Source organism: Engraulis encrasicolus, chromosome 2 (assembly GCF_034702125.1).
Source record: "Engraulis encrasicolus isolate BLACKSEA-1 chromosome 2, IST_EnEncr_1.0, whole genome shotgun sequence".
NCBI classification, from domain to species: domain Eukaryota; kingdom Metazoa; phylum Chordata; class Actinopteri; order Clupeiformes; family Engraulidae; genus Engraulis; species Engraulis encrasicolus.
Genome location: NC_085858.1, coordinates 5,198,142 through 5,222,742, shown reverse-complemented (window position 1 = coordinate 5,222,742; position 24,601 = coordinate 5,198,142). Strand labels below are relative to the sequence as shown.

General features: G+C 42.0%; 2 protein-coding genes and 1 long non-coding RNA gene across 3 annotated transcripts in view; 1 reads left to right on the top strand and 2 right to left on the bottom strand.

Annotated features, from left to right (window-relative positions):
* LOC134466285 (integrin alpha-M-like) overlaps positions 1 to 24,601 on the top strand; it is a 53,587-nt gene that overhangs the window by 1,607 nt on the left and 27,379 nt on the right. The window contains exons 3-17 of the mRNA XM_063220190.1: positions 486 to 586; positions 1,125 to 1,186; positions 1,476 to 1,593; positions 6,658 to 6,785; positions 6,940 to 7,085; positions 7,910 to 8,060; positions 8,151 to 8,301; positions 8,940 to 9,019; positions 9,139 to 9,262; positions 11,597 to 11,721; positions 14,345 to 14,485; positions 14,796 to 15,011; positions 15,111 to 15,244; positions 21,965 to 22,110; positions 22,278 to 22,435. Coding sequence (XP_063076260.1) covers positions 486 to 586; positions 1,125 to 1,186; positions 1,476 to 1,593; positions 6,658 to 6,785; positions 6,940 to 7,085; positions 7,910 to 8,060; positions 8,151 to 8,301; positions 8,940 to 9,019; positions 9,139 to 9,262; positions 11,597 to 11,721; positions 14,345 to 14,485; positions 14,796 to 15,011; positions 15,111 to 15,244; positions 21,965 to 22,110; positions 22,278 to 22,435 — 1,981 coding nt within the window. The remainder of the gene's footprint in view (positions 1 to 485; positions 587 to 1,124; positions 1,187 to 1,475; positions 1,594 to 6,657; positions 6,786 to 6,939; positions 7,086 to 7,909; positions 8,061 to 8,150; positions 8,302 to 8,939; positions 9,020 to 9,138; positions 9,263 to 11,596; positions 11,722 to 14,344; positions 14,486 to 14,795; positions 15,012 to 15,110; positions 15,245 to 21,964; positions 22,111 to 22,277; positions 22,436 to 24,601) is intronic.
* LOC134466305 (uncharacterized) lies at positions 2,048 to 5,736 on the bottom strand. Its single transcript, XR_010038270.1, has 2 exons — positions 2,975 to 5,736; positions 2,048 to 2,814 (listed from the first exon to the last, which is right to left on the bottom strand). It is a non-coding gene; the product is annotated as an uncharacterized LOC134466305 (long non-coding RNA).
* LOC134466296 (ATP-dependent DNA helicase RecQ-like) lies at positions 18,251 to 19,199 on the bottom strand. Its single transcript, XM_063220196.1, has 2 exons — positions 18,705 to 19,199; positions 18,251 to 18,387 (listed from the first exon to the last, which is right to left on the bottom strand). Exons 1-2 carry the CDS (start codon positions 18,956 to 18,958, stop codon positions 18,321 to 18,323), a joined length of 321 nt encoding a protein of 106 aa, XP_063076266.1. The 5' UTR covers positions 18,959 to 19,199; the 3' UTR covers positions 18,251 to 18,320.

The following is a 24,601-nucleotide window of genomic DNA, read 5'->3' as shown; positions in this document are numbered from 1 at the left end:
AGGTTTTGTTTTCTGTTGTGTTGCTTTGTCTTTCTGTTTGTTTGTCCGTCTATCAGTAGGATAACTCAAGATGTTATGCATAGATTTTGATGAAATGTTATGGAGTCTGTTGGAAATGACAAAAGGAACAAGTGATTCAATATTGGTGGTGATCCGGATCACGGATCCGGATCAGAACTTTTTTTTAATGATTCTTCACCATTGCGGGAATCGAAATAGGGAATTTCTAACTCCACAAAACGATGCTGAAAGACTTAGGGGGTAACATAGTCAAATGTTCTATCAAACAGCTTCCTTGGCAGAGGTACTCTCTGAGTGCATTTATAGTTGTAGACTTAATATAGAAAGAATGATGGATTGATTGAATTAGTTGCAAACTGTTAATGGATGGACATAGTATATATTTTGAACTGCTCTCCATTTTGCCTTGTGTATTGGTTAGTAGGGCCTACCTATATTTTTAAACTGATCTCCATTTTGCCCAGTGTGTTGGTTAGCGCCCAACTCCAACAGCACAATGTCAGCAAAGGACAGATCTACAAGTGCATGGTGGATTCAAAATTGTGTTCAACTTTAGATATCAACGGTAGGTCTGATGAGGTTTTTCATGTTTCTCCATTGAATTTCTTGCTGTATAATAACCTTTATTTTTCAAATGAATGTACAATGTTTGAATGAGATGCATAAATTCATCTGTATGCCCTGCTATGTTCATGTTCATTTCTGCTACTCTTTCCATAACTTAGTTAGGCTACTGTTGTTGTCACATACAGTACACATACATGTACATTGCAAAACTCTATACCAATCTTATTAACCAAGTTTGCCAATAGAACAAGTAAAATGGTCTTAATCAGATTTGTAACTATTTTCAAACAGATATTGTATAAAGTGCATACTTCCTTGTAGCAAGTTAAAAGAAATATTTATATGTATAAAAAAGTTGTATTGTTAATTCCTAGAAGTCAGCTGTAGTTCTAGTTGTAAAGTTGTTGTTGGGTGTTTTTTTATTTCAAATAAGATATGCTAGTTTAGATGTTTTTTTATTATTATTTCAAAATGGAAATATAGTAATATAAGTTTGCTAACAAAATTATGTTTTTATATTTGTGAAAATATGACAGATACTGCAGTAAATATGTCCCTTGGTCTCTCAATGACAATGACTGAAAGTGCTAGGACGTGGGTAGGTACTTGTACCACTCTTACTGTTGTTTTGCATCATTCTACGTTACGGTGTGTCCTTTAACATGGTGGTAAAAACAACTGAATTAAAGAAGAATGTACTTGAGAAATTTTTTAAAAAAGCAACACGGGAGCAGTGTGCGGACATTCTTCTTTATTTCTACAATAGCCTACTTTGGCCTTTTGTCATGCACCTGCGTCTTGGATGTGCGCACCACTAACCTACCGAAAAACAACTGAATTGAAATTATAATTAAAAATGAATTGAATCTTGTTCACTCTTTGGCCAGATCTGTGGTCCAACTATCCCCAAAGAATGCCCAGATGTTACCCAGTATGGTGGAATGTGTTTCGGTCTGAGTTCTAATCTGAAGCAGGAAGCAGGACCACTGCCTTTGTCCCTGGAAGGTAGGCCACCACAATATTGGGATCAATAGCCATGTTATAATAATCACAAGGCAACCAATCCAGTGTGTCTGCCACAAGTGTAAAGCTAAGAGACATCTTTGCTTTATGTGGTTGTGTTGGGGAAAGCTGCTGCTTCTGTATAGGCTATACTCATGATTAAAGGGAAGTTTCATTCATCCTCTTGTGTGATAGATGGTACTGTGTTTTATGTTCTGTAGCTACACAGTATCAATGGTTTACCTAGTCCTAGGCTGTGAACTATGTGGTGACCCAAATGCAATGAAATAGACTTCAATCACTAAAAGTTTTCTGCCCTACAAAAAAATCTGCTTGCACTTGTCGATAAAAGAGTACAGGATCTTATCCTTGTGTAACCCCACCAATGGCCACTAGTGGGTACTCAACAGGTCAAGGGTATTCAATTGAATGAATTAATAAAAGGAGGAGGCTGATGTGCAAAAATAATATCAATTTTATTAACAAACAAGAAAAAAAAGAATAAACAGAAAACTAACAACTTAACAGAAAATAACTAAGTCAGCCGACTGTGGCAAATCACCCGGGCCAGTACTGTGCTAACCCCACTAATAATACACCCACCCGGTATAACTACAAGCTGGGCCAACTCAGGACCGTACACTACACACTGCAAGGGTTAACTGTACACAGCACAGCAAGCTGGGCCAACTCAGGGCCGTACACTACACACTACAAGGGTTAACTTGTTTACACCGAACGGCAAGCTGGGCCAACTCAGGGCTGTACACTACACACTACAAGAGTTAACACAAGGGTTAACTTATTTACACCGCACACAGGGAAGGAATCCCATACACGTGAGGGGTGCAACTACTAAGCCCCCTTTTCAAGTGATCCAGCCACAGCCTGACTAAAATAAATGATATGACAAAAAAGAACAAGACATAAAGACAAACTGGAGGTGGTTGAGGCGGTACCAAAATCAAGCGAGCCCAATATTCACGTTCTGACTATTTGGCTTCTTATGAATCAAATCTCACAATAATTACATAAAAAAAAACAGTGGTTGCAAGAACAGTCTATGAAACACAAGAGAAATAAAATAATTAGTCTCACACACAAACACATAGTAATTTAAAAGGAGTTACACCACGATGTGTAGATAAAACTTAAACTACCTTGTTACTTTGTGGTTTGTACTCGCTTTCTGTCCGGTCAGCACAAGGAAATGGTAGGCAACCTCTGTAGCAGTAGTAAAAACAACATGACCATTTTAGTAGAACGCATATAAAATGGCGTTAAGGCCACACAAACACATACACTTCAAGTAGGCTACCTTCACAGTGATAATCAGCATGTGTTGACCAGACTCTGAGAAAAGGAAACATGTTATACAAATTACCTGTATAAAAGTTCAGTCCACAGACATGGGTCTCCAATGTGCGATTCTGTTCCGTAAGCTACTGATTAAAACTGTTTAAAACTTGCAGCGGTACCCACGTAAATGAAAAAGGGCTTTTCTTTCACCGCCGGCAGCTAAAGTGTACAGGGTGCTTCTCTCCTCGCGTTTGCCGCGAGTGTGTGGTTTAAAAGAACAAAGAAAATTGGAGCTACCAGGTCATGTGACCAGTGCAGGGCTGCCAACCAATCGGGACCAAACCAAGATTTAAAGGGCCAGGGCACGTGCCCGTCACATATTCCCCCACTTTTTAAGGGCACCGTCCCGGTGACCACTAGTGCCACGGCTGGGAAGAGTTCTTGGTTACAGCTGTGGATGGCGTTCCTCTCGAACAGACTTCTTCTGTCACTTGGTAATAGGGTCGAGGGAGTCTTTCACTGCGAGTACTCCGGTCGTCGATAGCACTCTACCCTCCTTTCCTGAGGCCTAGGGGCTGCACTGAGTAGAGTTGCACCGTTTTCCCCCGACTCTTGAACATGCACTTAAACAACAGCCAACTGTCTTCCTGAGCAGACCTGGGACAGGGACAGACTTCTTCTGCTTCTTGGTAGTAGGGTCAAGGGAGTCTTTTACTGCGAGTACTCCAGTGTTCGGTAGCACTCTACCCAGGACCTCCAAGCCCAGTTCCAGGTAGCCCAGGTACGGAATGTCCAGTCCATTATCCACCTTTCTCCGAAGCCAATCACATGGCTGCATAACTTCTCCAATCTATGGCTGTACACACAAATTGAAAGAGTTCTCTGTTGTTGCAGTCGCCATCGAGCCTGTCTTTAACAGGTAGCGTGTGGTCTTTCCGCAAAACGAACGTCGATGATGGGGCAGTTTCCACTACACTGAGCTCGAAGCTGACTGTTCCTCTGATCACAACCAAGCCCCTCCCAGTGTCTGACTCAACACTGGAGGGCGCTAGTTTTCCTGTGGCCTTCGCATGGCATCTCCCCTTCGTGGCTGTAAACACGGGTTGACGGAATCCTCTGTTGCTGCAGTCGCCATCGATCCATTATGTAAATGGCAGCGTGTAGTCACCCCTCCAAAACGAACGTCGATGATGGAGTAGTTCCCACTACGCTGTGAAGACGATGGAGCCGACTGTTCCACTGAGCCCAACAAGTCCCCTGCCAGTGCCTGGCTCACGGCACCAGAGGGCGCTAGTTTTCCTGTGGCCCAACACTACAGCAGGCTACATCCTCAGCGGGCCCCCCACTGTGAGGCACTGGCCCGGGCCCGGGCCCTGGCCCTGGCTCTGGCTCTGGTGGAAGGGCGGCCTGACATACACTGGCGTTGTGTCCTTCGTAATTAAGACACAGGCAAGACTTACATGAATAAGCACTAACTTCCTGCTGCCGGCGGTGATAAAACTGGCGGTAAAGCGTATTAAGAGACTTAAAACAGAGGAAATTCTCTTTTAAAATACCTGGTGGACTGAACTCTACTACCCCCCCAGCTTCCCCACCCAACACATCACACACAAGCAAAGTCTTTTCCAATGGAGGACCTGGACAGGCCAAGAGAGACCGATATGCTTCTTCGCTCCAGTCCTCTACCGAAATGTTCTCAACTGGCCTCTTTTCTGTAGCAGTCAGACCTGATACTGTGACAGCAGTCTGGAAAAACGGCCGCTGTGATGCCACCCCTCCGTCCAGAGAGGGTTGGCTACCTTGAAGCTGCTCGTTGACAGCCTGCTGCTGTTTCGTCAAGTCTGTGAAGGCCCTCACCAGAGCCTCCAGGCTCTCAGGGTCCGACATGCTGGAGAGAGACCTGGCGTGCTTGAGCTCGATGGGTGACTTGCTTCAGTACGAGAGGTGGGGTGCTTGAGAGCGATGGGTAGTTCGTGCTCCTAAATGCAACCACTGTTTTTTTTTTTTTTTTTTTTTTTTTTTTTACTACTCTGCCATGGCTCACTTCTAACCACCTCCAGAAAAATAAACGAAATGCAATAAAACAAAAATAAAGCACACAGCCTCCAATCCTGCTCGCAGCGCCAAATGTAACCCCACCAATGGCCACTAGTGGGTACTCAACAGGTCAAGGGTATTCAATTGAATGAATTAATAAAAGGAGGAGGCTGATGTGCAAAAATAATATCAATTTTATTAACAAACAAGAAAAAAAGAATAAACAGAAAACTAACAACTTAACAGAAAATAACTAAGTCAGCCGACTGTGGCAAATCACCCGGGCCAGTACTGTGCTAACCCCACTAATAATACACCCACCCGGTATAACTACAAGCTGGGCCAACTCAGGACCGTACACTACACACTGCAAGGGTTAACTGTACACAGCACAGCAAGCTGGGCCAACTCAGGGCCGTACACTACACACTACAAGGGTTAACTTGTTTACACCGAACGGCAAGCTGGGCCAACTCAGGGCTGTACACTACACACTACAAGAGTTAACACAAGGGTTAACTTATTTACACCGCACACAGGGAAGGAATCCCATACACGTGAGGGGTGCAACTACTAAGCCCCCTTTTCAAGTGATCCAGCCACAGCCTGACTAAAATAAATGATATGACAAAAAAGAACAAGACATAAAGACAAACTGGAGGTGGTTGAGGCGGTACCAAAATCAAGCGAGCCCAATATTCACGTTCTGACTATTTGGCTTCTTATGAATCAAATCTCACAATAATTACATAAAAAAAAACAGTGGTTGCAAGAACAGTCTATGAAACACAAGAGAAATAAAATAATTAGTCTCACACACATACACATAGTAATTTAAAAGGTGTTACACCATGATGTGTAGATACAACTTAAACTACCTTGTTACTTTGTGGCTTGTACTCGCTTTCTGTCCGGTCAGCACAAGGAAATGGTAGGCAACCTCTGTAGCAGTAGTAAAAACAACATGACCATTTTAGTAGAACGCATATAAAATGGCGTTAAGGCCACACAAACACATACACTTCAAGTAGGCTACCTTCACAGTGATAATCAGCATGTGTTGACCAGACTCTGAGAAAAGGAAACATGTTATACAAATTACCTGTATAAAAGTTCAGTCCACAGACATGGGTCTCCAATGTGCGATTCTGTTCCGTAAGCTACTGATTAAAACTGTTTAAAACTTGCAGCGGTACCCACGTAAATGAAAAAGGGCTTTTCTTTCACCGCCGGCAGCTAAAGTGTACAGGGTGCTTCTCTCCTCGCGTTTGCCGCGAGTGTGTGGTTTAAAAGAACAAAGAAAATTGGAGCTACCAGGTCATGTGACCAGTGCAGGGCTGCCAACCAATCGGGACCAAACCAAGATTTAAAGGGCCAGGGCACGTGCCCGTCACACATGATTTTAGAAGGAAATGAAACAAGGCAGCCCCTACAGCCTCCTTTTCAAAGGTCACCCAGTGTTCCTCATCATTCACATGGTGTTCACCAAGATAACTATGAACCCAGATGATGTTTTTTTTGTTTATTTTTCGGAAAATTGGGGTTCCTTCTAGGTGCTCCACAAGTCTTTTGTTCCTGTAGCAATCAGGCCTTTGCCAAAAGCCACTGAGTATCATTTGAATGTTGGTGTTATTATTGTCTTTTAATTATGGAGCGTGACTAATGTATGTGTTTGTTATTAATGTGCTGTAGTATCACTGTGGTTTTTTTTGTAATTTGTTTTCTTTTCAGAGTGCAAGGCTGGTGCGGATGTTTTATTTCTCTTGGATGGGTCTGGGAGTGTAGGAGCCAAACAGTTCAATAAGATGAAAGGATTTGTTAAAGAACTGATCACAGCTCTACTTGAATATGATACCAGAGTATGTGTCATGCTCAGAAGCAGTCAAATATTATTGTTGAATTTAAACGACTTTTATTTTCTTGTTGTGATTGTTTTACGGTACAAGCTCTCAGTGTTTTCCTTTCATTTCTCTTAAAGTGTATGCGTTTGTTGTCTTCTTTAATTTGCTGCAGTTTTCCATAGCACAGTATTCCAAGGACTGCACCATCCACATCCAGTTTGATCAGATTGACAGAACAATGAGGGAACAAGAGGTGGATGAAATCACATATGAGAGTGGAAATTATACAATGACGGCAAGTGCCATCCTCAAAGTTGTGTAAGTGTTAAATCAGAAGTCAAGAATGTCAATAACTCATTATTAGGCCCACTATTATTATTATTACTAGTACCAAGTCTTTATGAATCCATCTCATTGTCGTTGCATGGTCTGGCCTTGGTGTCAAGCTTATGTTGAGTTCAATAGGACGTTGGCAAGTTTATGAGGTTCAAAAATGGTTGAGGACCACTGGTCTAGGCCAATAGCTCTGAGGCCTGGCACATTTGTATGAGGTTTCAGGAGTGAGGTTTACTAACATAGCCGACTGTTACTGTTGGCATCCTCGTGTCAGTATAAGAGGTTGCCCTACAAAGTCCGTCACTCGAGTCGTGGCTCAAACTCACAACCTTTCAGTTATTCAACAGTTTGGTGTAGGAGGCACATGAACAATACCGCTGAGCCAAAGGTCAACGCTGATAGCTCAGCACTACCACATCTGTGTGAGACTTCTGGAGTGGGATTAACCAATGTATGTTGAACTCTGCTAGTTGGCATCCATTACAATTAGATGGATAGATAGAGAGGCCTACTGTATATAGTCTGCAATAGACATCGATATACAGTAGATATAGATATAGATATTATCATTACTATGGGAGTAGTAATAGTATTTTTTTTCTTAAGTATCTTTTTTGGGTCTTTTTGGGCCTTTATTATGTCAGGACAGTGTGAGAGGAGACTTGAAATGTGCAGGAGAGAGATATGGGGCAGGGCTGGGAAATGACCCTGTCCGGACTCGAACGGGGGTCCCCATGGGCATGCAAGCCCAAATGTAGTGCCGCCCAAATGTAGGGTCCACACTACAATGTTGTATGTTTTCACAGGAATGAGGGGTTTGTTACAGAAGATGGAGCAAGGGATGATGCAAAGAAAATTCTCATCGTCATCACAGATGGACAGTCGCATGATAAGGCCGTCTACGCTGATGCAATTGATCAGGCTGGCAAGAAAGATATTACAAGATTTGCTATAGGGGTATGACAAAAAATACACAGCGGTACTTTATCTCACTTCTCATCACAGATGGTTTCTTGACATGATATTATTCCTTTCATTATCTGGCAGGTTGGAAATGCTTTTAATAAAGCATCAGCAATAAAGGAACTAGAGACAATAGCATCTGCACCTGTTGACAAGCACATGTTTAAAGTGGACAACTTTGAAGCACTGAAGGAAATCAGCAGCACCCTGGAAACGAGCATCATTGCCATAGAAGGTATGGGCTGATAAAATGCAAACTGCTATGCAGGGTGGAGGGCAATCGTATCTCACTCATTTCATGAAGTATTCACGAAAAAAAATAGATAAATTTTTGTGGTGCATTCACGTTATTGCCCGTTTTTCGTGGTAGGGCAACGAAACGCTGCCTATTCACTTGAATTGCCCGACTGTTGCCTAGCGACCCACTAGTTTGATGCCCTTTCAGTAGCCTACCGTCACATGGTAATCAAACATTTCAAACAAGCAGTTTAGGGTCAAGGTTAGGGTTAAGGTTAGGGTTAAGGTTAGGGTTAGGGTTAAGTAGGGTTAAGGTTAGGGTTAGGTTTAGGTTTAGGGGACATAAGGCGTAAGTACCGAAAGGGCGTTGAATTAGTGAGTCCCGAGTGTATCAGCAGTGTTCTGTCAGCACCCCCTCCCCGCCCCTGCAGACGCTTGGATAACCATAGCAGCAGTGGGGCAATTCAAGTGAATAGGCAGCGTTTCGTTGCCCTACCACGAAAAACGGGCAATAACGTGAATGCACCACGAAATTAATCTATTTTTTTCGTGAAGACTTTACGAAAGGCGTGAGATAGGGCTCTGGAGGGACACCCCCTGAAAGCATGCTCAAGTCATATTCTGCTTCACTTTCAGGAAGCCAAACCATGGGCGACTCCACAAAGATGGAATTTGCCCAGAATGGATTCAGTGCAGCTGTTGTGTCCAGTCCAGAGGTATTGCTCTCATATGCCTCTTTTCCTCTGCCGATTTTCTGGTTGGCCTACTACAGCACTGGGCACCCATGCTTAAGTATTTGAATGCAAGGCCTTACTGTTCCTTCCCTTGTGTGCAGGAGAGGCTTCTACTGGGTGTAGTTGGGGCACACCAGTGGAGAGGGGGCTACCAGGACATCCGGCTGTCTACAGGGACATCCACATTCCACAGGATGGGAGACGTCTCCCCTGATAGTTACCTGGGTAAGATATATAGGCTACTATTATATTATATTAGGCCCCAATATATAATATAATGTAATGTAATATTATGTAAGGGTTAAAGTTCGGCGAGAAGGTCGCTACCGTGGAATAGCAGCACGACAGAGAGAATCTTTAGACCCCGACGCGGAGCAGTTCTCTCTGAAGTGCTGCTATTCCACAAAGCGACCGACTCGCCGAAAGTTAACCCGCTTATTATATGGATATACTTAAATGATTCACACATGGCGGGGACATTTCTTTAGGCCTATTTAATGTTAAGTCTATTATAGTTTTTAATGTCAAAAGATTGTTGCTGTGCAAAACAAAACAGTGCCGTTGTGGAACACCGCTAGGCAACAGCTAGGTAGCCAGTTGTCTATCACAGCAGCTGATTAGAGTCTTGTTGAAAAGTCGCTTTAGCAGTGAAAAGTCTTGTTGCCATTGACAGCGGTCTGTTATAGACCAACCCGTCCGTTATCGAAAAATAACAGACGTGCGAACGTTGGGGAGCCCCGTTGAAATGAATGGAGCATTCGACCGATGACGTCACACCATATAATAAATTATATTATATTATATTATATTATATTATATTATATTATATTATATTATATTATATTATATTAGGTACTGCATAGCTGTTGCAAGGAATGCTTTTGCCTTCAGAGGAAATGTGTTTAGTGGTTTATTAAGCATATACAGTATATATACGTGTATATATATATAAAACAAATAGAGAACGCACATGCATGTGCTTAAGTCTAGTTTTCACCTACAATTCGTTCTGCGTTTTCTCTATATTTATATCCCCGAAACGCGGAGCGTCGGGGATGTAATGGTTTTGCGTGCGCCGCCGCCGCATCCGCCGCCGCCGCGTAAGGTCTTTCGTGTTAACGCGATAACTTTTGAACGGATGTTTGGATTTGTCCCAGATTTTTTGGGTGTATGCTCTAGGGCAGGTTCATGAACTGATTCGAGTTTGGAGGTCAACACTTACAAGATGGCTGAATTCAAGATGGACGAATTTTTGTTTGGTCCATAACTTCTGACCGGGTGGATGGATTTGTCCCAGATTTTTTGGGTGTATGCTCTAGGGCAGGTTCATGAACTGATTCGAGTTTGGAGGTCAACACTTACAAGATGGCTGAATTCAAGATGGACGAATTTTTGTTTGGTCCATAACTTCTGACCGGGTGGATGGATTTGTCCCAGATTTGGTGTGTTAATGCTCTAGGGTAGGTTCATGAACTGCTTCGAGTTGGGAGGTCAACACTTTCAAGATGGCTGAATTCAAGATGGCCGAATTTTTGTTTGGTCCATAACTTCTGACCGGGTGGATGGATTTGTCCCAGATTTGGTGTGTGAATGCTCTAGGGTAGGTTCATTAACTGATTCGAGTTTGGAGGTCAACACTTTTAAGATGGCTGAATTCAAGATGGCCGAATTTTTGTTTGGTCCATAACTTCTGACCGGGTGGATGGATTTGTCCCAGATTTGGTGTGTGAATGCTCTAGGGTAGGTTCATGAACTGATTCGAGTTTGGAGGTCAACACTTTCAAGATGGCTGAATTCAAGATGGCCGAATTATTGTTTGGCCCATAACTACTGACCGGGTGGATGGATTTGTCCCAGATTTTGTGTGTGAATGCTCTAGGGTAGGTTCATGAACTGATTCGAGTTTGGAAGACAACACTTTCAAAATGGCGGAATTTTCATTTGGCCCATAACTTCTGACTGGGAGGATTAATTTGCCTGGTAACACCTTATTTTAATGGTTCACCATTTCAGTGAATCTACCATATTAGGTACAGTGTAATAACCAATGTAACAATATTTAATACCATGTAATACTAGTGTAATACCAGTGTAACAATATGCAATATCAGGTACAGTGTAATAACGAGTGTAACAAGTATGCAATACCATGTAATATAGTGTACCAGTGTAACAATATGCAATACCATGTAATACCACTTATGCACAAACACATGATGTAAGTTTTAAAAATGGCGGTGTTACACTGGTATTACATTGTATTAAATATTGTTACACTGGTTATTACACTGTACCTAATGTGGTATATCCACTGAACCATTAAAACAGTATTACCATTTGCCCCATTTTTTGCTTCATTTTCACAATAGTCGTTTGGTTTTAAGCCTATGCACGTCATGTCACGTCTGTATGTATCATATACGTTTACAAAATGGTGGACGGGAGTGGTAGGAATGATGGGGGACTGGAAGCGTCGCGTTTCGGGGATATACCTTAAGCAGTCGAAGGCGACTGCACAGGCAGTCTAGTTCCATGTGCACTCTCTCTCACCCTCTACAGGTTATTCCATGGCTGTGGCGGTCAGAGACAGACAGAGCTACATAGTCATGGGAGCCCCCAGATACGAACACAAGGGGCTGCTCATGGTCATCTCTCCTGATGGCACACACAAGAAATTCACACAGGTACTGAGGTTATCGCTAGTGGTAGACTCATTGTCACAATAGGACCTCATTGAAAATGCACAACAATACCTTTTTTGTGTGTTCTCTGTATGTCTTCTGGGTAACACTTTATTTTAGGCATACATCTATTAGCACTAATACATACAATATTAATGCCTGTGTAAGTAACTTGCAAGGCATGTACTAAGCAAAATCAGACAGTTGTTAGACATGTATTCGCAAATGTCTTGTTCATGCACAATAAGGGATTTATTACCAATATAACCTTAGTAAGGACCTAGTAGACATAGATTTCTATTTATGAGTAAGCAGTAAGGGCCAGAATACAATGTGTATAAGCTCCTGGTACGCTGTGTGAACAATCCCTGAACAGTGTGAAAACAGATGTGGAATAAGGGTCCCTATTCTAAAGTGATGCATTGCTCAGTCCAGATGGCTTTTTTAGGGCCCCCACACGACTAGGGCCCCACTCTACCCATCCCTTCCCCCGGGGAGCAAAGTGTAATAACTTTCATGATTCTACACCAGTCTTCAAGATATGTAATTCTCTCTTGTTCAACCTACTAATGAATTGTAATAGGATGCTTTATATAGCAAGGATTGGACGTAAACTTCTCAATGACGGTGGGATAGTGAGGCGTCATTTTTTTCATACACCAATTAGTTTTAATTGTAAAAACCCTACAATAAATACAGAATATAACGATGAGTAATAGTTTGAAAGCGAAATTAAGCTATTCCTTTGTGATAAATAATTTAATGTTTGAGAAACTTAGCTCCAAGAAGTGCAGTGCATGATGGGTACGCCCTTGGTCAGAAATGCAATGCATGGCCAATGCAGCAATGATAATATTTCTGTTGTTACGTACATGGCAAATTGTTTGGATAGCAACTAAATTGCACGAGTGAGGGGAGGAGCTAAGGACGTAGGTAGGCCCAGAGCTGGGTAGGTTGTCTGTTGGCCTAGACTGCGTACCCATCATGCACTGCACTTCTTGAAGCTAATGTTCTCAAACATTAACTTAATTATCACATAAGAATAGTTAAGTTTCGCTTGAAAACTATTATTCTAATGTTCTGCATTTATTTTATTTTATTTTTTTATTTTTTTTTGGGGGGGGGGGGGTGTTACAATTAAAACTCAGTGGTACATGAAAAAAATTACTTCTCACTAACCCACCGCCATTAAAAAGTCTATGTTCAATCCTTGATATATAAAGGCTGCTGTTACCAATTGACATTGATAGGAGCAAGAGAAAACTAAATGTCTCAGCTTGATAAGTGCCATTTAATTAAGTATATCCTTACACTTTGCTGATTGGGAGAGGGCTAGGTAGTGTGGGCCTGGGTGGTGTGGGGGCCCTAGGTATCGAGGGGGACTTTGGTAGTTGCGGAGGCCCTAAGCCATCTGGGCTGAGCAATGCATCACTTTAGAATAGGGACCCTTATTCCGCATCTGTTTTCACACTGTTCAGGGTTTGTTCACACAGTGTGTTGGGAGCTTATACACATTGTATTCTGCCACTTACTACTTACTAATAAATAGAAAAATAGGCTTACTGGTCCTTACTAAGGTTATATTAGTAATAAATCGGGCATGAACTGGACATTTGAATTGGGCATGAACAAGACATTTGAATACATGCTTAACAACTGTCTTATTTTGCTTTGTACATGCCTTACAAGTTACTTACACAGGCATTAATATTGTATGTATTAGTGCTAATAGATGTATCCCTAAAATAAAGTGTTACCGTCCTCTGTTGCCCAGTCTTGCACTTTAAAGGGACACAGTGCAGGAAATGGTCAAAAAAAGTACTGCAACTATGTTGCTCATTGAAACTGGGCTGCCTATTGCCAAATTTGATCTTTACATGAAAGTTTACTAAGTAATAAACACATATTTTCTACTATGGTCCATGTACTGTACAGTCATTTTTGCAGCTAAAAATGGCTATTTTTGGAAATTCAAAATGGTGGACCATGGAGAAGATCCCCCGTTTCATGTATGAAAAGTGATTTTTTTCCAGTCATAATGAATACTTACTGTAGAATTTGATGGTGGTGTTAAGTATTCATGAAAAAGGTCACATTAGTAAATGGGCAGCATGAATATGGGAAATAAACAACTAAAAATCTCACACAGTGTCCCTTTAAATGTCTGTATGTGTATTGTATAGGTACTCTAGGTGTACTGTAGAGGTAGTAGAAGTTGTGGTAGTGAATGCCAGTAATAGACAGTAATAGTAATAGAAGTAGCAGCAGTAGTAGTAGTAGCAGTCAGTGGCCTCAGCACTGCTACTGTGAGGCTGGAGACCCAGGTTTGATTCCTGAGGTTGTTTCCCGACACTCCCCCATCTCTCTCTCCCACTCATTTCCTGTCCCACTCTTTACTACTGTACTAGTGAGGGTGAACTCTCCCTCCGCACCCAATGCATTTTTAAAATAAATAAAAAATGAAATAAAATAAAATGAAATAAAAAAGAAATAGTAGCAGTGGTAAATATGTGGTACAACAAACATACATATTAATGTCAAGAAGATCTAGCTAGATAGTAAGTGATTCTTGATAGATCCTATGTATCTCTATGTATGTGAGCAGCATATTCTTTCTCTCTCTTAGTCCCAGATAGGTGCCTACTTCGGAGCAGAGGTGTGTGTGGTGGATTTAGATGGAGATTCCAACACTGACCTGATTCTGGCATCTGCCCCAATGCACACAGAAGAGGGGAGAGAGGGATCAGTCTTTGTGTATAAACTTCAGGTATGAGGATGGAAAAAAAGAATCCATCTGTACCGTAGATTGAAAAAGCATAAGTGCTTATCCTGGCTCTCGCCAGATCTGCTCAATTCCATCCATCTCTACCAGGGGGGACGGCTCCACGAAATTCATTGTGCAACAACAGAAAAGAAGAGCAATAACAGACAGTAATCAAGTGTTGAGAGGGCCCAGAATTGGGTCCCCATTACATTATATGTATTGGGTGGGGGGGCCTTTCAGATGACTTTGTCCCAGGCCCAGCAAAAGCTGTCAGCAGCCCTGTAGGTGAGTATGGTCTGCTTTGTGCTTCCAGGACTCCACAACCACAGTAGTGCCAGTGACAGATGGGACCCTGCTGGGGCTGGAGGGGGAGAGGGGGAGGTTTGGCTGGGCTCTGGCCAGCCTGGCAGACCTGAATGGAGACAAGATCAGTGACGTGGCTGTAGGAGCTCCTCTGGAGGATGACAGACAGGGCTGCCTGTACATCTTCAACGGCAGAGGAGATGGGATCAACCCCACATACTCACAGGTGAGGATACAGTAGGATTGATGTTAACTGGATTTAATTAGGTTTAGTACCATTTTCAGACATTAAAGTAATATATGATTAATTTTCATCATGCTCCAGAGGATTGTAGGTTCATCAGTGTGGTCCGGTCTGAGGTTCTTTGGGTGGACTGTGGCCCCGTCTGCTTTGGACCAGAGTGGAGACGGGCTACCTGACATCGCGGTCGGGTCCAAAGGAGCTGTTCTGTTGCTCAGGTACTGTTGAAGAAAATGGGTGAATTGAATGGTCTCTTCTGACGTCCTCAGAGGGTGCTCATCAAATCAGGTCCAGTCGTATAAAATCAGAACAAAAGTCGTCCAAAGAGATCTAATTTCTGTTGAAGACTTATTTGCTCAACATGCACAAAAGACAGTACACCTAAATATAGCATTACAGTCAATGCATAGTTCTTGATGAAAAGTCTCTGCAAACAGCCACCGGAACAAACAGACAACAAAAAACACAGAGTTGCAACCCAGAAACCTTCCCTGAGATGCTTCTAGTACCACACCCGACATTTCTTGTCCACGGACTACAGATGAGAAATACCCTTATGATTTGCCTCAATTGTATGGTGTTCATAGTCTCTGTCAGATAACATTATATTAGACTTAAAATTAATTTTGTCACCACTATGTGACATTAACACAAGCCTAAAAAAACAGACTGTGGCTACATTGTGACTTCCCTCTTGCCCTCTCTCCTACTCCTCGACTTGCTCAAAGCAACAACGTTGTGGTTTTATCATGTCTTTTGGGAGGTGCCCAAGCCTTTACCCTAGAACATCTCGTCTTGCTTTGCACAGAATTGTTGTCTTAAAAATAGAATTTGTATGTCTCAGTGTCTGCTGGACAGTAAGCTATGGGACTTGCAGTCAAGTGTTGCTCGTAAGGGGAAATGTTCTTGTCTGTGACCACAAAGGCCTACTTACGTAAGTAAGCTCAATACTTTTCCACCTGCCTTAAACTTAATCCTCCTCTGTTAATATTATGTATACTGTTTGTACATTCTTTCACATATTCAAATTGGCAGCACAAATTCAGCCTGTTCTGTTTTCTTTCTTACAAAACATTTTTTGTCCTTTTATATGTGCTTTATACATGCAATTTAACTCTTTATGAGCCATTCATCACCTATAAATAACTACACGCGCTCTAACACATACACTCACTCACACACACACACACACACACACACACACACACACACACACACACACACACACACACACACACACACACACACACACACACACACACACACACACACACACACACACACACACACACAGGGGGATTGGGTTGTTTGTACATTGCATGTGAGTGATTATACGATTAGAGTGCGGTTTTGGCATAAACAAAATGAAAATTATCAGGGTTTTTTTTAAATGACCTAGATGTTTCCATAGTGTTTACCTTTAAGTTTCCAAACTTAATTGCCAAGCTTAACCTTAAATCATTTGTTAAACATTTTAATGAAAGCGAATATTTGCTTTGTATATTTTGTCAACACTGCTATGGACAAATACTAGGTCATTTCAAACTTATTAAAAATACTACACAGTTGAAAAGACATAAGTTTGAAAGTGCTCATGTCCATTAACAATAATGTTATCATTAGAGATGCACCGGATCCTGATTTTTAGGATCCTGCCGGATACCGGATCCACTGCTTAAGATCCTGCCGGATCCGGAACCGGATACTGGATCCTACGAAAGGGTTGAAACACATAGCCAACTCGCACACGTGGGCCCTTTTTATTACGTTGGCGCAAACTATTTTTTTGACTCTTTGGCTTACTGCCACACTGCCTTCAATGGCCGCTTCCAAAGGGCTTTCACTCCATGCAGCGATTGGGGTTGTGAAAGACTGACTGAAAAGCCTAGGCTACATAAAAAGTAGAGATTCCCCAGATCCTGATTTTTAGGTAACTGCCGGATACCGGATCTACTGCTTAAGATCCTGCCGGATCCGGATAGTCTGAAAAACCCTATTATCCTGCCGGATACGGAACCGGATCTTGGATCCTGTACATCTCTAGTTATCATTAATCTGTGCAACTGATATAGAAAATGTGATTGTTGAGCTTCATAAGTAGGATTTTATGATTCACTGTGATACAGACTGACACATTTTTCATTATAAATCCCTGTAACGTCTGATTTGAATTTAGTCACCCTCCTTACACAAGACTTCCTTCTCCAGAGATAATACCTAGTGTCTGTTCATAGGATTTTTCCAACACATAAGGGATCAATAGCACAAAAGCACTTTCAAAACAGTCAACCGTGTTACTCAACTATGTTACGGTCAACAGTGCAGAGGAACAAGTCGGCACTTTTTTAGGAGAAAAAACAGAGCAAGCAGACCTGAAGAAGGCTCAACTGCCGCTACGTGTGGGCAATTGTAAAAGTCCTTAATGGACATGTCATAATAATAAAGACATTTTTAACTATACATTTTTTGAGTGCCTTGGTGAAGAAAAGTTTTTTGTCTTTTCAAGCAACTTTTTTGACATTGAACCTTGAACCAAAGAGCACCCACAATAATACTTTTTTCATCTTCCTAAAGTGACTGAGCATGCCTCTGACTTCCAAACAAAATAATAAATTGCCTTGCAAACACCTGTATCTTGAAACATAAAACACCACCTCCACTTGACTGCACCAGGCCAATATGTATTCCTCAATTTGTCTCATTACTTAGAAAATAATATATTATAAAGTACATGTGTGTTGGGCACACCGTTGTATGTGTATTTGTGTGAAGTTAAGATATGACTTACTGTTGATTCTGGCAGGATCTCTCAAAACCTGGTATTCCGTGGGTAGCAACTTTTGAATAACTGCACCTCGAGATCCACACAGTCAATGTCCTTGATATGAAGGTCCTGTCTAGGTCCTTTACTTCAGGAGCTTGCACAAAAGAAAAAAAAGAATGTAGCTGGCAGACAAACAGTAGCCTTAATTTCGCTGGTGGACTAGTACAGTTGCATATTGTTAACATCAAGCACACAGACATGATCCTCATTAACATTCACACTACCTATTACAATCAGTGTGTTAACTTGTGACAACAGATTGTAGGCCTAATAAACTGCTGGATAATGTTAAAACAAACAGATACAGAGTGGCAATAGAGCCCCCCCTCACACTAACTCAGATAGGGTGGGGAGCAGTCCTTAACTCAAACACAACATTTGGCTATGATAAAGTACAACCAAGACATCTTTCCACAGATGATAGAACTAGCTTACCTGTCTGTGTGTCTTTGATGAAACATTTTTGTCTGTCAGATGTGTTCTCCTAGCTTGCCAAAACACTCCCTGAAGACCTTCTCCCCTTTGCCACGTTTCCCCCTGTGGAAAATAAGTACGTTATTCTTCGATCACAAAGCAATTAAGTCCATCTAAACTAGCTTCTTAGTGTTATTTCCACATCAACGGAACAATTAATTCAACATAATTGAGCAATTGCGTCCATGTAAACTTCAATCTTACGACCATAGACTTTAGATAGTCAACATTAAAGACTGTAAACTGAGATTAAAAGGGAGACGTCCGGGGCGACAGTCCATCTGTTACAATGGCAACAGGGTGAAGTGTTTACCAAATCATTACCGTCATCTTTTAGGAATATACACACACCTTGACGTGGTTAAGAGCATGGCACTTACCATTTGTAAATAAGGTGAACCTCGTCCACCACAACGCAGAGGACGTTGTCCTGGAAGACTTTGGTCCCCAACATGTCGCGCCACTTGTTCTGCAAAACCCATGCCTCCGGACTGCCGAACACCAACTGGCACTGACCCCTTCTGATGTTTGCTGGATTATCGACGCCCAGTTGCATGGCAGTGAGTCCAAAATTGCTCGCCTCCTTCACCTGGTCTTCCATTAGGGCTAACAAGGGCGAGACGACTACTACCATCAGGTTTTCAGAGCCCCATCATTTTGGCTACCAGTGGAGCTAACTGGTAGATAAGACTTTTGCCATAGCCTGTCTTTAACACGGCGAAAACGTCCTTCTTAAAAATGAATGAACGTAGAGCCTCCTCTTGCTCACGTTTTAACGAAAACCCCAAGTCTAATTCTTCCAAAATTGATGCCAAGGCTGAATCAAACAAGCGCTATTCCATTGCCGCCGCCATCTTTCTTGTTTCTTTCGTGCTTTCGCTTCCACTGCCCAACGTCTCACTGCTGTGTCGTCACTCCCTCAAAACCCCTGCCCCAGAACCCTCTGCCCCGCCCACGTTGATTCAAAACACATCTCTGCGTTGTGATTGGTTTAGTTGCCATCTGCCAGACTCAGGGCAGTGTTTTCAAAATGTGGTCCGAGGCCAGACGACCAAATGCAGGCAAAACATTTTGCCGTCCAGCAGTTGCCGCTGGTTTTCCAGGCTATTATAAATCCCTTTAACGTCTGATTTAAATTTAGTCACCCTCCTTACACAAGACTTCCCTCTCCAGAGATAATCCCTAGTATCTGTTCATAGGATTTTCCAACACATATAGGACAAAAACACTTTCAAAACAGTCAACTGTGTTACTCAACTGTGTTACGGTAAGCAGTGCAGGGGAACAAGTCGGCACTTTTTTTAGGAGAAAAAAACAGAGCAGACAAACCCATCTTCCTAAAACACAAATCGTCGCTGTCCAGCGAAAACCACTTATCTCCACTTCTCATTGTTTTTTATGTATTGATTTATAAAACCACAATTTCAAAAAAAAAATCATTGCAACATTAAAGTTGGCTACTGAATTATTTATCATACACACATACCCATGGAGACTGACCAGTAGTACTGTCTTATATTTTATAATAAATAAAGAACGAACATAAAAAACTAAAAATAATAGTGGAGATAAGTGGTTTTCTCTGGACAGCGACGAAATGTTTGTTTGGTCAGAGCACTTAAGACCAAATCCTTACTGATTTATGGTGGGAGTTTCAGTGTGTGACACGGTTAACATGTTGACATGGGACACACACAAAATGGCCAATTGAATGCATAATGGAAAGCACAATGGACTTTTTAACAGTTTTGTCATATTGTGATAACTACTGTGAATCAACATTTGCAATGATCTTGGAAAAAACAAGGTTAAGGGAATGAATCTGACATTTGGAAAACGAGGACGGCATGAAAACGTCCAAAAAACAGTAAATATTAATTCTTGCAGATGAAAATAATGCTATGTATTCACTTTCTGCAGTTAACCCATTGGTGTCTGATGTTGCATTGCGCAACATTGGCCCTGGCGCCTGGAGCTGCATTACGCAACATTCAGCCTCATGAGATTTGAGACAACTTTATTAAAAATCTCTGCTTGTTTGAGATGAATGAACACATTCTAATGAAAGATGAGGGTCTTAGCGTTTAAATACAACTTAGAGCATATTTGTATGTGCTTCAGAAGCTGAGATATTTAGGCTTTTTATAGGCTGAGGGCAGCTTTTCTTTAAAGGGACACTGTGCAGGAAATGGTCAAAAAAGGTACTGCAACTATGCTGCTCATTGAAACTGGGCTGCCTATTGCCAAATTTGATCTTTACATGAAAGTTTACTAAGTAATAAACACATATTTTCTAGTATGGTCCAAGTACAGTAATTTTTGCCGCTAATAATGGCTTTTTTTGGAAATTCAAAATGGCGGACCTTGGTGAAGATCCCCGTTTTCATGTATGAAAAGTGCAATTTTTCCAGTCATAATGAATACTTAGAATTTGATGCTGGTGGTAAGTATTCATGAAAAAGGTAATATTAGTGAATGGGCAGCATGAATTCTGGAAATAAACAACTAAAAATCTCACACAGTGTCCCTTTAAAAGGGCTCAGGCATTCAGCACCCTTTTTTTGCAGGTACCTTAGCCGTCAATGGGTTAACACACATTCAATACCAGCCGTTTTTTTGGAATTTAGCTGTAGACTCCTAGCCAATTTCATCATTTTTTTGTCATTTTTTGAACAGCCACCGAATATTTTGTCTTCAGCCCAAAAACTCAGCTGTCTGTATATTTTTACGGTTTGTGTCCAGCTTATTCCATTCCGAAGTTATTCCACTTTAAGCGAGCACTGGTTTAGGTAAAAATAGTGTTTTTCAACATTCGAACTGAGCCTTTTTTGTCACGGGTGCGCTCTGACTCTCCGAGTTTAAATTGCGGGTCTAAATGCATTTTCACGCCCGAAGAACAACTCCAGTAGCTTTCAAGTAAACTATTTCGATGCAAAAATCACCTGGTCAGGCTATTGTTCAGAGCCACATCATCCGAAATGCTAGCTAGCTAATGTCACTTGACTGACAGTTTTCGATCTGTAGATAAAAGTAGACGTGCCAAAGTACTCACCCAAAGTTAGGTTACCTCCTGCTGTGTTGCATGCTGTTTTTCATTACAACCTTCCATTTTACACCTATCTTGATGACAGCAACACTCCTTATCCTTCCATCATATGTTTAAGAACAAGCTAGCTAGCAGGACATCTTTTGATGCTCTAGAAAGCAAATGGAGACATGACGTGACGTGATTAGGAAGTAGTTTGATTTGCTATAATAAAACTCAAATACTGTGTGTAATAAAATGCGCATATGATGAAATATCCAGATCCTGACTTTGGAGTTTTGACTTTGTAGGTGTTTTCATGATCTATGTCAGTTCTGTTCATCACATTATTACGAAAATCACGCAGGATGTGCATTAGAATGTGTAGATTCAGAATCCAATAAAAAAAACCCGTAAAAACGTAATTTTATGGTTTGGGAGCCAACGCATTGGAGGCAAAACATATTTTTACGTGACTTTGTAGTGAATGTGTTAATAGTGAGTGTTATTGGCAAATAAACTCCATGGACCTAAAAGCGCACTCTGTTAGTAGAATCACTCAGGTATAGAATGTGAGGGGCCCCTTCAGATTACTGCAATTACTTCCTTCCACAGGTCAAGACCATTGGTGTCCATAGCTACAGCCGTGTCATTCCTGCCCTCCACAATCCCGACGTCCGTTTCTCAGTGTGCTGATGTGGAGAACATTACAGCCATCGTGTGCTTCAACATGGCCAAGGTCACAAGTGACAAGTTCAGAGGTAACCTAGGGACCTACCACCACTAGTTTATTGGGCAATGGCAGTTTCAGATACTTATTTTGTTGCGAACCAGTTTTATTTGCACAATACTAGGAATATGAGCATTTTAAAATGTTTTCTGACAGCCCTTGACCACTAATAATGACCGAGTATGTCCTATCTTCCAGGGCTACAAGCAAAGATCAACTACACACTAAGCTTGGACACCACCCGATCAAGCCCTCGCGCTTTCTTCACCTCAGTGAGTGAGGAGAAGACAATGAGCACAGAGGTGAATGTATCGCTGGGGAACAAAAACTGCTTTCATCACCTTTTCCATGTTCAGGCAAGTCTATGGCTATTTGCTCAGCCATTATTTAGTAAAAGTATAACCACATACACTCATAGGCATTGTGAGAGTGACAAGGTCTAACAATGTCGAAAAACAATAGTCAAGTCAAGTCAAGTCAAGTCAAGTTTATTGTCAATTTCTTTACATGCACTGGTCATACAAAGAATTTGAAATTGCGTTTCTTGCTCTCCCATGCAGACATAGACTAATCTAGGTAAGGACATAGACAGTATAGACATAGACAGTACTCATACATGGACATAGACAGTATGGACGTAGGCATTGCTCATACAGACATTTAAAGTGCAAGACTGGACAACAGAAGACTTGTAGAGAACATACATTAAGAGGAGGTATTTTGTTGTGCTTTTTCTAAAAGTCCTTTATAGCGTTCTGACATGGTAATAGTAGCATTTGAAGAAAATAAATAATTAAAAAAGGTTTATTAAATACACCAGCAGCAGTATGTGTGTGTGTGTGTGTGTTTGTATGTGTTTTGTGTGCGTGTGTGTGTGTGTGTGTGTGTGTGTGTTTAGTGCAGGTAGAAAGTGCGGTGTGCGTCTGTGTGTGTGTCTGTGTACCTGTGTATGTGTGTGTGTGTATGTGTGTGAGTATGAGTTGTGTGTCAGTGTGTGTATGTTTGGGTTTAGTGCAGAAAGTGCAGTGTGCGTGTGTGTGTGTGTGTGTGTGTGTGTGTGTGTGTGTGTGTGTGTGTGTGTGTGTGTGTGTGTGTGTGTGTGTGTGTGTGTGTGTGTGTGTGTGCATGTGTATGTTTTGAGTTAGTGCAGGTTGAAAGTTCAGTCACAGATGTAGTAGTGCAGGTGGAATGTTCAGTCGCAGATATGGTGGTGGGGATGAGGGGGGGGAGCGTTGTCAGTGGCCTGGCTGGCTAGAGGCTGACAGTGAAGGGAGAGTGGGTTGAGTGTTCAGTATCTTGATTGCTTGATGCATCGTGCTGCTTGCAAGCCTGGTGGTACGGGAACGGAGGAGCCTGTACCTCTTTCCAGAGGGCAGGAGGCTGAACAGTTTGTGTGCAGGGTGGCTTGTGTCTTTGATGATCATCAGTGCTTTCCGGGTGAGGCGTGCGGTGTAAATGTCCTGCAGGGAGGGGAGTGGTACTCCAATGATCTTCTTCGCTGTGTTCACAACACGCTGGAGTGTCTTCCTGTTTTTCTCCGTGCCGCTTCCTCCCCACACTGTGATGCAGCTGGACACGACGCTCTCTATGGTTCCTCTGTAGAATGTTGTCATGATGGAGGGTGTAGCACTTGCCTTCTTTAGTTTGCGCAAGAAGTAGAGACGCTGATGGGCCTTCTTCGCCAGTGATGTAGTGTTGGTGGTCCAAGAGAGGTCGTCGCTGATGTGCACTCCAAGGAACTTGGTGCTGCTCACTCTCTCCACAGCATCACCGTCGATGGTCAGTGGTGGCAGTTGTTTTTGGACCCTCTGAAAGTTGACGACAATCTCCTTGGTCTTGTTGACATTCAGCAGGAGGTTGTTGTCTTTGCACCATCTGGCCAGCAGGTCTACTTCTTCTCTGTAGTGGGTCTCATCGCCCTTAGTGATGAGGCCCACCAGTGTTGTATCATCCGCAAACTTCACTAGATGGTTAGTGCTGTGGGTCGTTGTGCAGTCATGTGTCAGCAGCGTGAACAGCAGGGGGCTGAGAACACAACCTTGCGGAGCACCCGTGCTCAGGGTCAGGGTGCTTGAGGTGTTATTCCCTTCCCGTACTGCTTGTGGCCTCTGCATCAGGAAGAATAGGACATGTATATGAGTGATTCTACGATTCGACTGCGCTTTTAAGTCCATGGATTTTATTTGCCAATTTCACTAACTATTAACAGCATCCAATGATGTTTTGGATATTAGCACACATTTATTTTTCATATAATACAGAAAGTGTAGACATGGCATTATTTCCCTCAGTAAGAATGAATATTTAATACTGGTTTTGGGTGTTTTCATGCCGTCCTGTTTTCCAAATGTCAGATTCAGTCTTCATATTAGCATGTAAAGAAACTTGTTTTTCCCAAGACGATTGCAAATGTTGATTCACAGTAATCATCACAATATAGGCGAGTACATTTAGGGTTTAACCCCAAAAAAATTGATACAAAAGGTTTTTTTATGGATTCTATTACTATTGGACCTGCTAAA

Coding starts and splice junctions, on each gene's coding strand:
- LOC134466296 (XM_063220196.1), bottom strand. CDS start 18,958: ATGGTAGTAGTCGTCTCGCCCTTGTTAGCCCTAATGGAAGACCAGGTG. Junction 18,388..18,704: donor GTTCACCTTATTTACAAATG/GTAAGTGCCATG, acceptor TATTTTCCACAG/GGGGAAACGTGGCAAAGGGG.